Here is a 17053-nt window from a genome sequence, read left to right as displayed (position 1 = left end):
TAAATTTCCTGTTCCATTTTTTCTGTGAAGAAAATGGTCTCTTAGGTCTGCCCTGTTGTAGCACTGAAGTCTATGATGGACATTGATCTGAGGCAAGAATGAACATCATTTTCAAAAGGCCACATGAAGAAAGATCTTGACTTACGAAATAAGATGTAACTGAACATTAGTATGATTTGGGCAGACAACTGGAGGGGAAAAAAGGCTGCTTTCCAATAATAATCCTGAACATTTTTGTATGTCTGTGTGTTTGAAAAGATACTGCTCATGTCCCACTTAACCAAGAATATGTAGGCGGCAATTAGGCACTGAGCCAGTGAGCCTCCAAGCAGTTTCTCTTAATGCTGAAATATTAATTAGTACAAAATATGTCCTTGCTGGATAGAAGGGGAGAATGGCCTAATTCAGAAGAGGAAAAATATCCAGAGTTCATTACATAATATTTTTTGCCAAGCAGTGAAAAGCTGAAATAGATGGGCATACAAAACAAATATGTGTTTCAGGTGACCTATATCAACTCACCCATGCAAGATGGATAAAGGTACTAAAACCAACACAGAAGGAACGCAAAGACAATAATGTTTGCTTAAAGAAATAATCTTGCAGGTAGAGTGAAGGAGGCTGGATGATCATTTTTTCTATCTCTAATTTCTAACTTTTTATGTATGAAGAAGAAACATTATTAGTCACTGATTTTGTTCAGCACTGAACCCTCAAATCCATCTCTTTCAGAAACAGACCAGTGTCAAGCTCTTACAGACAGAGTTACATGGAGCTGTTGGCCCATGAAACCATGCCTGCTCTTCCAGTAGACATATAAGCCCTGTTAACAACAAAAGCATCACTACAGCTGACAGAACTACCAACCTGCTAAAGCCGTGTGCCTTCGCTGTTGCTGCGTCTGACGCACAACCTGACTATGAAAAGCTCTATTAGAACAATGAGAAACTTTCAGCAGCTACTTTCTTACACCACTGAATTTTATCCCTCACTCTCATTCTCAGCATGAACTATTTCAGCAAAGAGATTATATTGTTTAGGAAAATTACTTTATCCAAGTGATAGAAAGCCATGTTTTGTTCCAATTTGTGCCTGCAAAACTGGGGTGGCAAGGTATCTTGTAGCAAAACTTTGACCAGTCAGAGAGAGATGGAATTAAGGAAAATGAAGAAATCATCTGAGTTCATTAGGCCAATTGTTCAATAAGCTCTAGAAAAAACAGAATTAACATTTGTTGGATGATTCTAGTAAGTGAAATGCACTTTTCTCAATCATCAGGGGAAAAAAAAGAAAACAAACATCAGGTCAACCTAGGCATCAGTAGAATGTTAAAAAGCTGAGAGGCTGCACCTACAGACAACTATAATTATGATATTTTCCAAATTTTGTATCCTTTGCAAAATTTACGCTAAATTTGCAAAACTGCTGTGACATTTGCCTTCTCTTCCTGTGATACGCCAGTAAGAGTTACTAGGAAGTTAATCAGCAAAAATCCTACATCAACTGGATTTAATAAATGCACAGTTAGCTGTTATTTGGTAACACAGGTAACTCCTTAAAATTGGTTTTGGAGTAAACTTTACTAAGGAGGATTCTGACATACAACAATCATGCTTAATGGAACTTCAGAAGCTCCCAAACAGCGCAGTAAATCACCCCAAAACTTTTGGAAGCTTTATAACAGACTCACCTCCTCTCCAAAAGATTTAAAAACAGGAAATGCAGAAGACTTTTTATATTATTCCATAAAAAAATTAACTCTCCATGCTACTTATTCTAGAGAAATCCTAGTTAAAGTTATTCTCACTGGAAGAGCGCAGAGCAGTAGAAGCAGTACTGCCACGTTCAATATGACTTTTACACAGGGATTTGGTGTGCCTTTATGAGAAGGGACTTAAAATTTACTCTTGAGCTACACCGTATCATGAGACACATCTGGGCAAACTATCTTTAAAACGCCTGAGTCAGGTATATAAGGCACTGACAAAATTCTCCTTTAAATCAGGCACATAACTAGTACCAAGCAGAGATTTCTGTTCAGAAGCAGATTTTCACCAGTAAACTCTTAGTAACAATTTAGCAGTTAAGTCCTGTTGCAGAAATGTTAGTTTTAAAGCAGTTTTAAAGCTGCCGAAGGTTTATTCTCAGCTCAAAACTAAGCAGATATTGGCTACAGGCTGCAACTCTCTGAACATATCCATTAGTTAAAAAGCGATTACGCTCACTGAAACATCAACTTTGCTCAGTAAAATTATAAAGAGCTTCTAAACTGCATATCTATCACACTCCCAGAGTAATCATAAACTGATCTATTTCTTTTATGCACGCAGAGGAGGGCACTGTTTCTGTCAGACCAAACCTGTCTGGCCAGAGACGACGTGTGGAATCTTAGAAGCAACCCACAGCCTTACGCGGGTCTCCTGTGATGAACCACCTAAAACCACGCTCTGTTATGAGTTTCTTTTACTTCACCCTGCCTTGTGGGATCAAACACCTGTATACAAATTTACTAGATCATACGTATAGCATTAATAATCTGTTTTAACTGCCTTTGTGTTCCTGAAAATGTGCATGTGATAAAGTTTCAGCTGGTACGCTAAGCTTCTAAAGATGCATTTGCAGGACAGCAGGACAAAATGAAACATGCGGTTTGGGAGAAAACACATCACAAAATCCTTTCCTGTCCTAAAATATCTCCCCTCTTAGACCCACATTCCCTAATGGGATACTAATAATATTTTCTTTCCTGATGGATAACATAATGTTTAAATAATGTTTTCAGCATAAAACCTTTTATCTAGAACAAACACAGCATGTTCCGCTTACATAATTTGAAAATACTCTGAATTCAAACTTTTCACTGGAAACCGTTTCCATTCAAATTTTCAGATAACTAGATCCATCGTACCTTGCTGATTTTGATTTTTCAGAACCTGTTCAACAGTGGTGGGTATGCATTTATTTGAACCTCAATATTTCAATCTCTTTGCAGGAATGTAATTATTTTAGGCTGTAATTATTTCAGTGTGTTAATTATTCATCAGGAAGCAAAATAACAGTTACATTTCTGTAATCTGGAGCATTTTATGGATGGTTTTAAAAATCCAAGAAATAAATGCAAACTCTGAAACATCAATACGTTTGCTTCAGCTTTTCTTCTGCTCAAACACAAGGTATCAAGGGCAGACTCCTCCTCAGCTACTGCCACTACTTTTAGACAGCTCATGTTGTCCCCTTTGACAATACCAACAACTTTGGCTCATAAACTCCATGAGCTCGTAATGATAGTTACTCCATAATTCCACAGACTAATCTTTGTGCCTTGAACACTGCAAGCACAGTGCACGCTTTGAGGACAAAAATCAAAAGCTGAACTATGGAACTGGCATCTGATCTAGTCAAAGGAAAGCTCTGAAGCCATTTCACCTCATTTTGGATAGTGAAAGATCTCACAGGACAGGGAGAAGCTTCTAAAACTGCACAGCTCGGGGAGTGAGTGGACATAAAGGTTTGCGTGTAGTCAGGCTTACAAAGGGTACATTTTACTGCTGTCGTTTAAGTAGAGATCATACATTACCTCTGTCTCTCAGATATTTTGCTAAAAATTTTGCCTACAAAATTCAACACCTGGTCTGATAAATTTAAGCACAGAAAACTGGAATTAAACACACAAGTGAGAGATACTTCAGCACATATCCTCATAAGAGTGGAAAAACTGAGTCAAGGAAAAAGTTGAAGGCAGAGGCTCTGCCAAAAATGAGCATTCACGCTGCTGCCAGTACCACACAGGTTGAATCAAACTCAAATGTAAACAAATCCCATTTTTAAAAGATTCTGCTTGGTGGAAACTTCAGACATCAAAACAGTTATAAATCAAGCAGATTTATTTAAGCACATTGTGAAGTAATGGGCTCTGCCTCTCAATAGAAAGTATGACTTTTCTGAGCTGGTGGGAAATTGCACTTGGAATATAGTTAAAATATTATTTAGGCGGATGAATAAAATTGGCTCAGGAAAACAACAGCTCAAAGAATGTTTTAAAATCAAATATAATTAATTCAGACGGCAAATGCTGGAAATTCTACAATGGTGATGTTTTCACCTTCTTTAAATCCAAGCATACAATAGGAAAACAACTTTCAGAAACTACTTCAGAACAAAATTCCAGATGCAGATCATTACCCATGGAGGTTTCCTATGATCTACATGTCTGTCTCTGAATTACAGTATTCATTTTTTTTAATAAAAGTACCTCATTCTACTTCTGTTAATCCTAAATTCATGCAATCCTAAATTCCACATCTTAAGAGAATTTTCACAGTAGAGTTCAATTTAACTTCAAACACTAAGCATCTCACACTAGGTATGAGATATGAACGTATCTTCATACCCAGATGTTCCAAAACACATTTAGATGAAAGCCAGCAGAAACATTTAGAGACTTAACATTAGTGAGATGAAGTTGCCACAAGATTTGCTCGTTATCTTTAAAGGTTAAAAAGTAAATAGCTCTCAGCCATCAGAAGCAAGCAGCAGAATGCACTCAGAGATTGTTCTGGCTTTATCCTTGGTGAACAGAAACGAGTATTTATTTGGTGTAAGTGAATTTGTTTGCTTGTTCCTTGCCTGGTGGATAGCTGTATTAGCTGCTGCTTGCAGCAAGAGTCTGTGAGCAGCTTGGTGCGAATATGGGTAAGCAACGCTGAGGGAGCAAGGGCATACTTGCACCTTTACATGCAGTAACCGAACAGATAACAAGGGGCAAATGGCCAGATGAGAAACCATGGCTGACACGGGCACGAGAGCATGCTCAGAGCTGTTCATAGCCACCAGGGGAGCTTGCATGAGAACGTTCCTTTGTCATCTCTCTATAAAGACAGAGAGACACATAAGATGAAAACAATACTCGCATAGCAAAAAGAAACACACACTGAAGCTGGAAGACAGTCAGTATGCATGAAATACGTCGTGCTAGAAAACTCAGAAGGGAAGATTCAGTTAGGACGTGAGGTTATGGATGAAGAAAGAAGAAAAAAGCCTGTCTAGACAAGACAAAATTTGCGAACATCTGCTGAATAACAAACCCACGGTGATGGGCCACAATAGGAGCAGGAAGATCCACAGAAGCACAAGACAATAAACAAGAGAAAGAGAAAAAATAACAGGAGAGAAACAGAACCAAAGGATAGGTTTCATGTCCCAGTAAACAGAAAAGAAACAGGTCAAAATGTAAGAAAACTTGCAAGAAGAATCAGGTAGTGCAGTTAGATCTACAAGAAGAATGAAGATCCTGTTTTCTGAAAGAGCCAGGTCCGAAAGCCAGGAAAGAGGAGTGCAACATCACCAAATGAGGGAGAAAACAGACAGAACAAACTGCAGATGAGGGAGTGGGGAAGAGAGAGTGAGGAAATCAAACCGACACAAGAAGAAACAATGTTTTGTATTATATTTCTAATTTAGAATACAGATCTGTCAGAGTGGATCAAAGCTAAGGAAGACAGCCTGGATTATGTATTGAATATAAAATGCCAAAGGGGCAGAAATGGAAACTACATAATGAAAAATTAAGGAAACTTGTTAAAAAGAAGGTAAATGAGCAGCTAAGAGAATTAAATCCTCGCAGGAAATATGGAAGCTAACTAAGGGTGACCATATTGAAAGCACAAAGCCAATGGATGCTGCCTTGGGGGGAGGCTCAAGTGAGGGCAGAAAGAGGGTGGTATAGTTAATTAAACAGCAGGACAAGTGAGGTTGTAAGAACAAGAAGGCATCCTTCAAAAAGATGCAGGCATGCCCACATAGAAAAAATAGAGAATCATAAATTTTGGCATAGTAAATATAAGAACACAGGAAGGCAAACAAACAGAAAAGATTTTGAAGAGAACTAGCAAAAAGAATCAAAACCAATGACAAATCTTTCCTCATACACACCAGAAGCGGGAAGTCTGCTAGAGACTCTGTAGGGCCAACTGATGATCAATGTGTACAGTGAGTGCTCAGGAAAGGCACAGCTACTGCAGGGAAACTAAACTAATTCTCTGAATTCGTGTGGGGAAATTCGCATACTGGATCTCCTCTTCGTTAACAGCCACATAACCTGTAAAATGGCAGTTAACTGTACGAGAGGTATGGAAAAAATTAAAGAGAGGAATGTAACAAATCCTCAGGACTATATGGCATTCACCCAACAGTTCTGAAGCTCAGCTCCCAACGGTGGTGTGTAATCTCTAGTTTAAAAATTGCCTTAGTAGGCATGACTGGGTGGTAGTAATTGCCAACTCAAAACAAGAAAAATCTGGAAAGATACAGAGAACTACAGAATAGAAAGCTTTAAATCTGTAACAGAAAATGAAATACTGGGTAGTAGTAGTGGACAGCAACTTAAAGATGATGGTACAGTCAATGTGTCTTTCTTTTGAAGTTTCACTTTGCAATCTTACTGGATTTCTTCACAGGAGTGGGTGACAGTTGATTTAATTTACTGGGATTTCCAAGACTTTCAACAAAATTCCTTGCCAAAGGCTTTTAAGAAAACTAAGGTGCCATGACATAAGACAGAAGTCCAGGCGTGGAAAAGGTAGGAGTAAATAGTCAGTTCTCAGAACAGAACCTGCATAGTTTAGGTGGGGTGGGATCCATTATAGGATCTGTGTTCTTCAACACATTCATAAATTAACAGGAAAAATGAGTAAGCAATAATATAAGTTTGCTTATGATACAAAGTTCATTAGGGTAGGGCTGACTGAAATGAAATGCAGAAAGACCATTATAAACTGAGTAACTAGGCAATAAAATGATAAATTAAATTTAATATAAATTAATGTAAAATAATTCATGTATATATTTCACATTTTAAATGATGGGGTCTCAGACCATTATTACTCAGAAGCAAGGCCTTATGCTTAGGACACTATTTTGTGAAGAACCACCTACCTTTCTGTGTTTTCCAGTCTATGTAGCTGTTCATTAGGGGACACAGTAGATGCTAAAAGTTTACATGGACTTCAGGGGACTAGACAAGAGCATGGAACAGAAATCTATTAGGATTAGAACAGAATCTAACACTTCCATAGAAAACAGCTCTGGCTCAGGAGATTTTTAACAATAATTGAGCACAGAGAGAGAATTAGGTGTGTCATATATGCTTGCCCTGATCTGATTCTCTCCTAGGCATTTCCTTACAGCTACTCTTGGACACAAGATAACGGCCTAGATAAACATCTGATCTGACCCATTATGGCGATCTTTGGTGGTGATATAAATAATATCACCAATATGTTGGGGTGGGCATAATAAAGACCACCCCAACAAAGAAACCCAAACCTGGGATGTATCAGGACAGGTACTTCAGGATGAGATGGGTAAGTGACATAGTTGTACAAATCTCAAAAATGTTCAAGTACACAAAGAAGCTACTCAGATAGACAGGATATCACACAAAGGGAGGATGGAAGAGCTTGAATTCTTTGTTCTATAAAAAATAATTCTGAGAATGATATGACTGCACTGTGAATGCAGACCAAGATAAAACACAACCAGTCTTCCAGTAAGAATGAGGGATGCAAAAAAACCCAACTCATTTTGGAAGAGCTCTTGACTGGTTAATGAAAAGAATGCAAGACTAGGAAGCAGAGGACTCAAGTCAGTGTGTCAGACCCACTCTCCCAATTCTGTTTTCTTAATGCTATAGCTTTAGCAATTTTTAACTGCTTTTTTAAATGTAACAAAGGGTATATGAGTGTTGTTAGTTTTATTAAAAGAAGCATTCTTAACTAGTTGCAGAAGTAATGTGTGAAAGCTCTCACTCATCCTATGTAAGAATGCATCATCTTTCATTCAAAGAAAAATCCTACTGCAGTCAAGAAATACAGCTCTACCATAACCGAAGAAAGTAAATGGGGCCTGGATTAATTCACATTTTTTAAAACCCAGAATCAAAAAGAGAAGCAGTCTTATTTGAAGACAACAGAAAACAATGATGGGAAAGATCTAGAATAGCAAAGGCAGGTTTATAATTTCCTATTGTTTCTATCAGTTATGCTGAGAAAATGAACTTTATTTTAAATCAACTACAAAAGTTACTGATTTTCTGATATTTTCAATCAAAAATGTCTGTTATGTTTTATTACTATCATCTTCCAAAATAATTTTTTGAAGTTCATTGGGTCCTGAAGGCTGTGCACAGGCTGGGGAGTAAAGCGCATTTTTCATTCTTGACATTATAGGGCTTTTGCCATGAAGTGTAATTTCACATATTATTTGTATATACTTCAGCACTGGATATGTTCCATAATGGATGACTTTCGTATGAACAATCTGATATATGCATCAAATAAGATTTGGGGCTTAGTATCTCAAATCCACACAGAAACCTCAAGCACTGCTTCCAGCCCTTGTAAAGAAATCCCTCGAAGTCAGCATGGGGCTGGATTACATGATTCCTGCTTGTAAACAGCAGAAGAAGGTGAAAATGGAAATGAATACTCCTAATACAGATTTGATGGCCACTGCCTCTGCTGCACAAATTTTAGAAGCTACCATAACTTGAGGACTGCAGCAAAAGCCACAGAATGGTTTCAGTTACTGACAATGTACAGCTTGATGGGGATTTCTTCTTGTATTTAAATGGCTGAAGAACTTCGTAAGTTTTACTGGTCAAATACAGTGATGAAAATGTGCCACAAACTGAGGAAGTTATATGGCTGAAGGGGAGAGTTACATAACACAGTTAAAAAAAATTAAAGCACAGCTGATATCTTTATTATTGGATACAAATAAATTAACAGAGCAGAAATTACTAATCTTTGCCTGTAGAAACCCTAAATTCTACAGAAATGTCATACATCTTTGCCATATGATTAAAGACAAAACCTATAAGGCAACAGAGAATACATCTTTCAGAGAAGACAACTCTACAGTAAAATATTGATCAACGTCCACATTACCAGCCAAGCTAGCACTGACTCTATAAACTCCTATTTTCAGAATTGTTTAATACTTCATCTATAAAACTAAACTTTTTCCTTTTTCAATGCAAAGCTATCTGTAAAATTTCAGCCATATTTTTCACTGAAAAAGTGCATCCAAAATACAAAAGACTGTTCGAAACTAACACCAACAGCAAGCTAGTAACAATTTCAAAATGCTTCTTAAGCACACATAACACTTTTAGTAAGATTCTTTTTTATTGTTGTTTTACATATTCAGAGCTAAGCCAGAAAAAAAACGACGTACTTTGTACTACAGGTGAGTATTTTGGCTACCTGCTAAATGATGCCTCTGGGGGATGGCACGGAAGCAAGGGGAGAAGAATAATTTTTGATGCCCAGCTTAGACCATAAAAGAGTACAAGCATTGCTTTCAATTGAGAACTGCAGCACTAACAATTCGAAACTGCAACTGTCCATAAACAGATACAATGGACTTCTGTTAGGTAAGCTAGCAATGGAAAAAAGAAGTTAAAAGCAGTTTGTTTGCAAACAAAATTTTGTATCAAAATCCTTTCATCAAATGTTTATGTTTCCACTAAGAGATAGCAGGTCAAAATCAAAGCTTTCATAAGACGGGAAAAAAAAGTCAGAATAACTCATACTAACACATTTGAAGATGAAACTCAGATTTGATGCTTACAGTATTTGTTTTTGCAAATGGTTCCAATTCAGTGTTTACTTCCTATCATATTAAAGTAGCTAGCATAATTAATATATATATCCATAAAAGAAACGACTGGCAAACTTTATCAAGTAACTGTGTTGGGTGTGCGTGGCAAGATTTCAGTAGCAGGGGGGCTACAGGGGTGGCTTCTGTGAGAAGCTGCTAGAAGCTTCCCCCATGTCCGACAAAGGCAATGCCAGCCAGCTCTAAGATGGACCCACTGCTGGCCAAGGCCAAGCCCATCAGCAACAGTGGTAGCACCTCTGGGGTAACATATTTAAGAAGGGGGAAAAAACTGCTGCGCAACAGCAGCCGAAGAGAGGAGTGAGAACATGTGAGAGCAACAACTCTGCAGAGACCAAGGTCAGTGAAGAAAGAGGGGGAGGAGGTGGTCCAGGCACTGGAGCAGAGATTCCCCAGAACCCTCTGGTGAAGACCATGGCGAGGCAGGCTGTCCCCCTGCAGCCCATGGAGGTTAATGGTGGAGCAGATATCCACCCACAGCCCGTGGAGGACCCCACGTCAGAGCAGGTGGATGTGCCTGAAGGAGGCTGTGACCCCATGGAGAGCCTGTGCTAGAGCAGATTCCTGGCAGGACCTGTGGACCCATGGAGAGAGGAGCCCATGCTGTAGCAGGTTGCTGGCAGGACTTGTAACCTCGTGAGGAGCCCCCACTGGAGCAGTCTCTTCCTGAAGGACTGCACCTCGTGGAAGGGCCCCATGCTGGAGCAGTTCTTGAAGAACTGCAGCCTGTGGGAAGGACTAATGTTGGAAAAGTTTATGGAGGACTGTCTCCCGTGGGAGGGACCCCACGCTGGAAGAGGGGACCCCACGCTGGACCCCACTCTACCCCTCAGGGGAAGAGTGTGAGGAGTCCACCCCTTAAGGAGAAAGGAGCAGCAGAGACAACGTGGTGAACTGACCACAACGCCCATTCCCCGTCCCCCTGCGCCGCTTGCGGGGAGGAGATAGAGAAATTGGGAGTGAAGTTGAGCCTGGGAAGAAGGGAGGGGTGGGAGGAAGGTGTTTTAAGATTTGGTTTTATTTCTCATTACCCTACTCTGATTTGATTGGTAATAAATTAAACTAATTTCCCCAAGTTGAGTCTGTTTTGCTCGTGTCAGTAATTGCTGAGTGATCTCCCTGTCCTTATCTCGACACATGAGCCTTTCATTATATTTTCTCTCCCCTGCCCAGCTGAGGAGGGGAGTGATAAAGCAGCTTTGGTGGGCACCTGGCGTCCAGGCAGGGTCAACCCACCACACTAGCATTGCCAGAATGGGTGAACTGGGCTATAAATGCAGGGAAGATTAAAGATGGTTCTACGAAGACATGACTTCTAAGATAAGTTTACATGACTTAATCATTCTGGCTGACAAAGGTGATGGGAGAACTCTGATTTCTCCAATTATAAGTTCAATAGCTGAAATAAACCTAAAAAGGTCATGTGTGAAAGGCATAAAACATTAATCTCATCGTTTTCTGTGCAGCTTATTAAAACTCCCAGAAGCTGTAATTGCAGAGACAAATGGAGCAACTTTCTGACCTTTCTCTGATAAAAAACTATGCAGTTATTTAATGAAAAGCCAAAAGGTTACCAATTATTTTTCTAAAAAGCTCATCCTCCTCAGACTGGGAATTTGGTACTGCCTTGCAAAGTTAGTTTGTGAAAATGCTTTATTTGAGTGCCTTTACTGTAAATGTGCTTTCACGTGAGCAAGTTTGACAGACAAAAAATTCTGATGATCTAATCAACCAGACAGACCAATCGTTTTGATCACACAGCTTTTGAACAAAGCCTGATAAGATTTCCACACATTCGCACGGTCAAATATATGAATGAATGATGAGCTGCTGGAGATTTCAAAACAAAATCAAAGACAAAACTATCAAGGTGGGTCAGAAAGTTATCTGTAATTGCTTGTGTGTGTGAAAATACTGATGGACCACAATGATTCTTCTCCATGAAACTATAATCCTTTCTGTCTTTAAAAATATTTTCATAAGTGAAATTAAAATCAACAATATGTTCAGGATGCAAACTAGAGCTGTTATGGAATGGATCCAATCTCTTTATCAATAATTTGGTATTCTATGCATGATGCTTATGGCAGAAATAACTATTTACGTACAAGCTGTGAACATGCACTCATTTTGAGCAAATGGAAGGTACAAAGCAGGTCATTTATAAAACATATTAAAGTCTTTTGCTTTCTTTTTCCTGATCAGCTTCTTGGAGTATCAAATATTTACAGAAGTATTTGATATCTGTTTCTAAATACCAAATAAACACTGCATTTAGGAAAAGAAAATGAAGACCTACGCTTCTTCTTAGGGCTTCACATCTCTTCCAATACTGTCAAAAATGTGCTCCTAGGTTCCAAAAGCATTTCATTTCCATTTCCAAAACATAAAAAACAACTACATAGCTCAAAAATATTTATTTCAACAAATTTACTTTTCTAATGCAGAATCTTAAAGAGTGCCCTCATATTCCTTTATATCAACCTATCATCACACCCTCTTAATCATATAACCCTTCTAAGCATAAAATAATTTCACCTCAGTATTACCATGGTCATGTGTCTCAATAAATGTCCCTTAACTTTTATCTCTGCTTTTGAATTAGTAAATGTGTGTATATCAACCATACATGCCCGGTAGTGATGATACAAACCTGTCAGCTGGAGGGAAGCTCCATGAAGTAATCTGTCATCACTCTCTTCCTGAAATAAACTATAACTTTGAGGGACTTCTGCAAACTGGATACTGACAGAAATTATTGGAAAGACAGGCTGAGTAACTTGCATTATAGCAGCAGGTGCTTTTTGTGTTTCCACGTCCTCATCATGCCTGTGTGAAATTCGTCTTTCAATCCTCAAGCATGGAATTCATCTATGGATTCACCTATTAGCTAATAGGTTGTAGTAAAAGTAAAATACCTTGGTGACTCTCAAATCATGCTTTGGAATTAAAAAAAAATACAAACAAACCCTGTTTTAAAGATGTCTTTTCACTTAATAAATTGCTTTCTATCACAGTGACCACCTCTCACTCTCCCCCAGACCAGCAATAAAGTTGGGGTTACATCATTTCTAGATTCATATATCAAGTCTTTCCATAGGTCATCACTTAGAAACAATTATGTTCTTTGTAGATCTGCAGCCAAAAGAAAACTTGATACCTGTATAACATACATACACATGATGTGTATAACCTATTTCTTAGTCATCTATCAAAATACCGATAAGCAGGAACTCAGGGCTATATCCCCACCTTTGTGAGCAGGACATGTTTTAAAGCCATTTTAAAACAAGATAGCTAGAAGTTTACTTACTTTGCAAAGTGTTTTACTCTACAGAATACTTTTTTCACGCTAATAAATGACAACTCTGCCTGCGCTGATCTTACATAATCATTCTAGCTTTTTCTTTTCAAAAAAATGGAGGCAGCATTCTGCTGCAATTCTCTTACCCACCACAGATCAAGAATTTCCATTCAGATCTCATATTGTTGTTAAACACGCCTGTTATTGATAAAATGTTTTGGTGCCATGGTCACAAAAATCCACTGAAGATTATAAAAGGCTTTTTTCTTTTTTCCAGTCAGCTTTACTAACTATTGCTATCCACATATGTTTATTTGATCCATTTGCTTATAAAATCATATATACAACCAATTAAGTTTAAAAGGAAAAAAACTGTACTTACTCTAAAGTAGTATTTGCAATGTTACTTTTTACCATGATAAGGTGCCTCTTAGAGCTATGTTTCAAGTTATTCAAATGATTTTTACCAAAGGAAGCCAGAATTCACCCTGGAAAAAATGGGGTTTGATACTACCAGAAAGAAGACTGAAAATAGTTGTATGCTCTTCTATGTTGTGCGAATGAGAGACACACTAGTGTCATTAATAGCATTATTCATATTCTGTTGGCGTCAAAAGTCTGTAAAAGCATAAACTGATAGGTATCGATACTCATAGCTCTTAATAAAGCCATAGAATTTAGACGGAAAACAAAGTCTTTGGTATATGAGAAAAGGATGTAAAACTATAGCCATGTTCAATCAATTATATATAAACTCAACGACCTAATTCAACCTAAAAAAAACCCAGATGAGACTACATTTATTCTTCTTTATTGAAATTTCCATTGAGTATCTAACTTACTTCTTCCTTCACTGTTGACTAAATTAAGAAGCTGCAAAGACTGTATCTGCACTGGAGGCAAAGCAGCCTGTTTTTCTGTTTGGCAGAACATGTTTCCAAGGCAAAATGGTTTATTTTGAACAGCTTTTGTGAGTCCAAACCCGTTCTGCCTCCAGCTGAGGCAATTTTCAGCTATTGCAGACATGGACACTGTTTGTTTCAACACCTCTCTGCCATGCCCTTTCTGTCATACCAAACACTGTCTTGATGAGGAATTTAAAATTCTGCAGAACCACTGATCAAATGTACTTTTACTATTTTTTACTTTTTTAATGCTGCAAAAGCAAATTTCAAAGCAGAAGAGCAAAAAGAAAAAGGGCCCTGACATTTCCATGTACTGCTAAAAAATGTTTACAATTTATTCTTCTCTAATCAAAATGCTTACATTTTTGCCTGTAACTAGAGGCTCTTCTGGATCTTGAACAAGAACAGGCAAGAATATTCCAAAAAAATCTTTTTCATGTCATATTTTTTCCCTTTGATTTTGTTTGAAATGAAGATTCTACCATTAATCATATAAATCACAAAAGAAGATAATTGGAACATAGAAAAAGAATTACATACCTTATATTGGATAAGGAGACCATAAACCAAAATATTTTTCTTTTTCAATTCTCTTGCAAATTTCTTGATCCTAGTTAGTTCTTCCATCCCAATGCTGAAAGAAATATTTTCTGAAACATCCAAGTACACCTGCAAAGGAACCAATACGAAAAAAAAGAAAAAAAGATCCATAGTGTGTTATTTTAGACTGCCAATTTTTAGTACCTTATTTACAAGCTAACAAGGGTTTTTCTTAGTCAGCTTCTGTTATTATTAAATTCCACTACTTATATATTTAATGACATGAAAGTTATTTCTCTTCAAAGCACAGTGAAACCAATACATCAGAACACATGAGAACACAACGTTCTAACTGCATATTAAAAATATTTCATTAAATCAGAAAATGAACAACATTCTTTGGTAAGCTCTAGCTTTCACAGATTTATTGGTTTTTTTTACTATCAGGATACTAGAGAAATACAGGTGTTGTTCCTAATCATCTGAAAGGTTTTCAAAATGGAACTGCATTCTTTTAAGATTTATTTTGAATTTACTACCTCTTCAGTACAGCATATTAGTTGCCTAAATTGCATTAATTTCAAGATAATGCTTCAAGTTTAAAAACCAGAATCTACTTCAAAAGAAGGCAGGGCTATGACTGTCCCGGGGTCTGGGGCAGGGAAAGGCAGGTCTCACGTCCAGCAGGGATGCTGCACAAACATGGTGGGTCTCACAGGACCTGAACTGGTATCTCCAGGGAGGTATCAACAAACTCAACCCTTTCCCAAGGCTTACGTGTTCCCCAGTTTAATCAGTTTACTTTACAAAGGTTCTATTAACTGCAGAAATCAAAATTAAGGATGCTGCTTTGTACATATAAAGTTTCAGTATCTATTAATAGCAGAATTACCTTTCCCCTTAAAAGAAAGAGAAAATATTTTTCTGGCTGAATGATTCCTTCGATATAAAACTCAACTGTAAGTACTACGGAGAGGTAGGAGTATAGAGGTAGCCCCAAGTTCTGTGCTTGGGAAAATTAATCCAAGTTCCCTTTGTACCTTATGTTCAATTTATCCTGACAGTAATAGGTTTTTACTCATTTTTCCCTTGTAACACTTTTTAAAAAGCTGTTTACTGTCTCAGTCTATATTCGCCAGGAGGAAAGCTATTGTCTTCTACTACACAGGCAGAGATTAATTTTCAACCACTTATTATCTTGTTATTTTTTACCCAAAACAAGGCTAAGTACTGCTTATTTACAGCTATTTAGAAGAAATTTTAAAACCTATTATTTTGAAAGAACACAACCTAACACCTGTTTACCATTAACCTGTTCCACAGCTTTAAAAAGAGATTTTTCTCAAACCTACTTTTGTACTGAAATGCAAATAATGGCAACTACAGAGCTGAAGGAGTACCATTCCCTTCTTTCTAACCTTAAGTAATAACAACAAAATAAAAATCGTATCTATCCATAGTGCCTACAAACATGAACATGTATTACTCAGAAAAAGTAATGTCAGTTTAAGAAAATGATTCTTCTGGTTATAGCAGAGTTGGAGAGGATACTGGTTTGATACAGACAAATAACAGAATGAAGTTTACCTCTCTGCTTCCTATTTCTCCTGTAACATTAATCTTCCCTTTTCTGCTATGTCCAGATACAATAGTCCAATTGCTGCTTCAACTTGCAGATGCCAGAAAAAACTCCAGGATAAAGAATAGACTTTTGAAATCTGTGGCAATTTATAGGCGGGAATATGGACAGAAATCATCATTTCTAGTGCAAGCTCATCCTTTTGCTGGGATAATTCTCCCCAGGCTGGTTAAACAGACAATCTGGCACAATAACAACACCTGTCATTTTTACAACTAAAGAAGCTGAATATCAGAAGGAAAAATAAAACTGATTCTCTTAATTATCAGATTGTCACGATAAAGTTACACGTCCTGAAATCGAAGAATAGACAAGAACGTTCCAATTACACAAAAGTCTACATTAGACTGCTCCTGATTATGAGGTTAGAATGGAAGCAGTTAGCTGTTCTCCTCATTTATCCTTTCAATTTTTCACTACCAGGAACAGTTTTACTTTTGAGAGTGGAAAAGAATAATGTTTCTCATACAGCTAGTACCTAAACCCTATGCATTTAAATGTCATCATATTGCTTAAAATTCTGAGTCATGTTTGCCTGAGAAATATTAATGTGCCCTTTACATCAAAAGAGAGTGTCTTACAGGACTTTTTCAGTAACAATGCGTTCAGGTTTTATGTTAAATGAAGAATGTAGCAAAGAACAAAGCTGAAGAGAATCCCACACATAAGCCTTAGTGAAGCGGGCACCCAACACTGAATTTAATTAAAGACTACTAAAGGAAGATTCTGTCCCCCAGCCATACCATCTGTAATGAGTTTCAAGGATTGGAAGTTTAAAGGACTTAAGTAGTTCCCAGTAATTAATATGAGTCAATGATTTGTTTAGCTAATTCTTCAGTCATTTAAAACATACTTTCCAGTTCTCCTATGTTTTCCTTCTTGTATTTCTAAAAGGTAGCGTGGTAACTCCATAAAATTTGAAGGTGTAGCATGAAATGCCTTTTCATAGTTAGAATACTTCATTTTTTAAAGATACTTTTAACAAAT

At 37.5% G+C, this 17053-nt stretch overlaps 1 protein-coding gene across 2 annotated transcripts in view; it reads right to left on the bottom strand.

Moving 5' to 3' along the window:
• CRPPA (CDP-L-ribitol pyrophosphorylase A) overlaps positions 1-17053 on the bottom strand; it is a 117772-nt gene that overhangs the window by 32868 nt on the left and 67851 nt on the right. For both annotated transcript variants that reach the window (XM_054191524.1, XM_054191525.1), the window contains exon 9: positions 14428-14556. In XM_054191524.1, the coding sequence (XP_054047499.1) occupies positions 14428-14556 (129 nt within the window). The remainder of the gene's footprint in view (positions 1-14427; positions 14557-17053) is intronic.

This window comes from Rissa tridactyla, chromosome 2 (assembly GCF_028500815.1).
Source record: "Rissa tridactyla isolate bRisTri1 chromosome 2, bRisTri1.patW.cur.20221130, whole genome shotgun sequence".
NCBI lineage: Eukaryota > Metazoa > Chordata > Aves > Charadriiformes > Laridae > Rissa > Rissa tridactyla.
The sequence above is the reverse complement of the archived record's forward strand: the minus strand, read 5'-3'. Positions and strand labels throughout refer to the sequence as shown.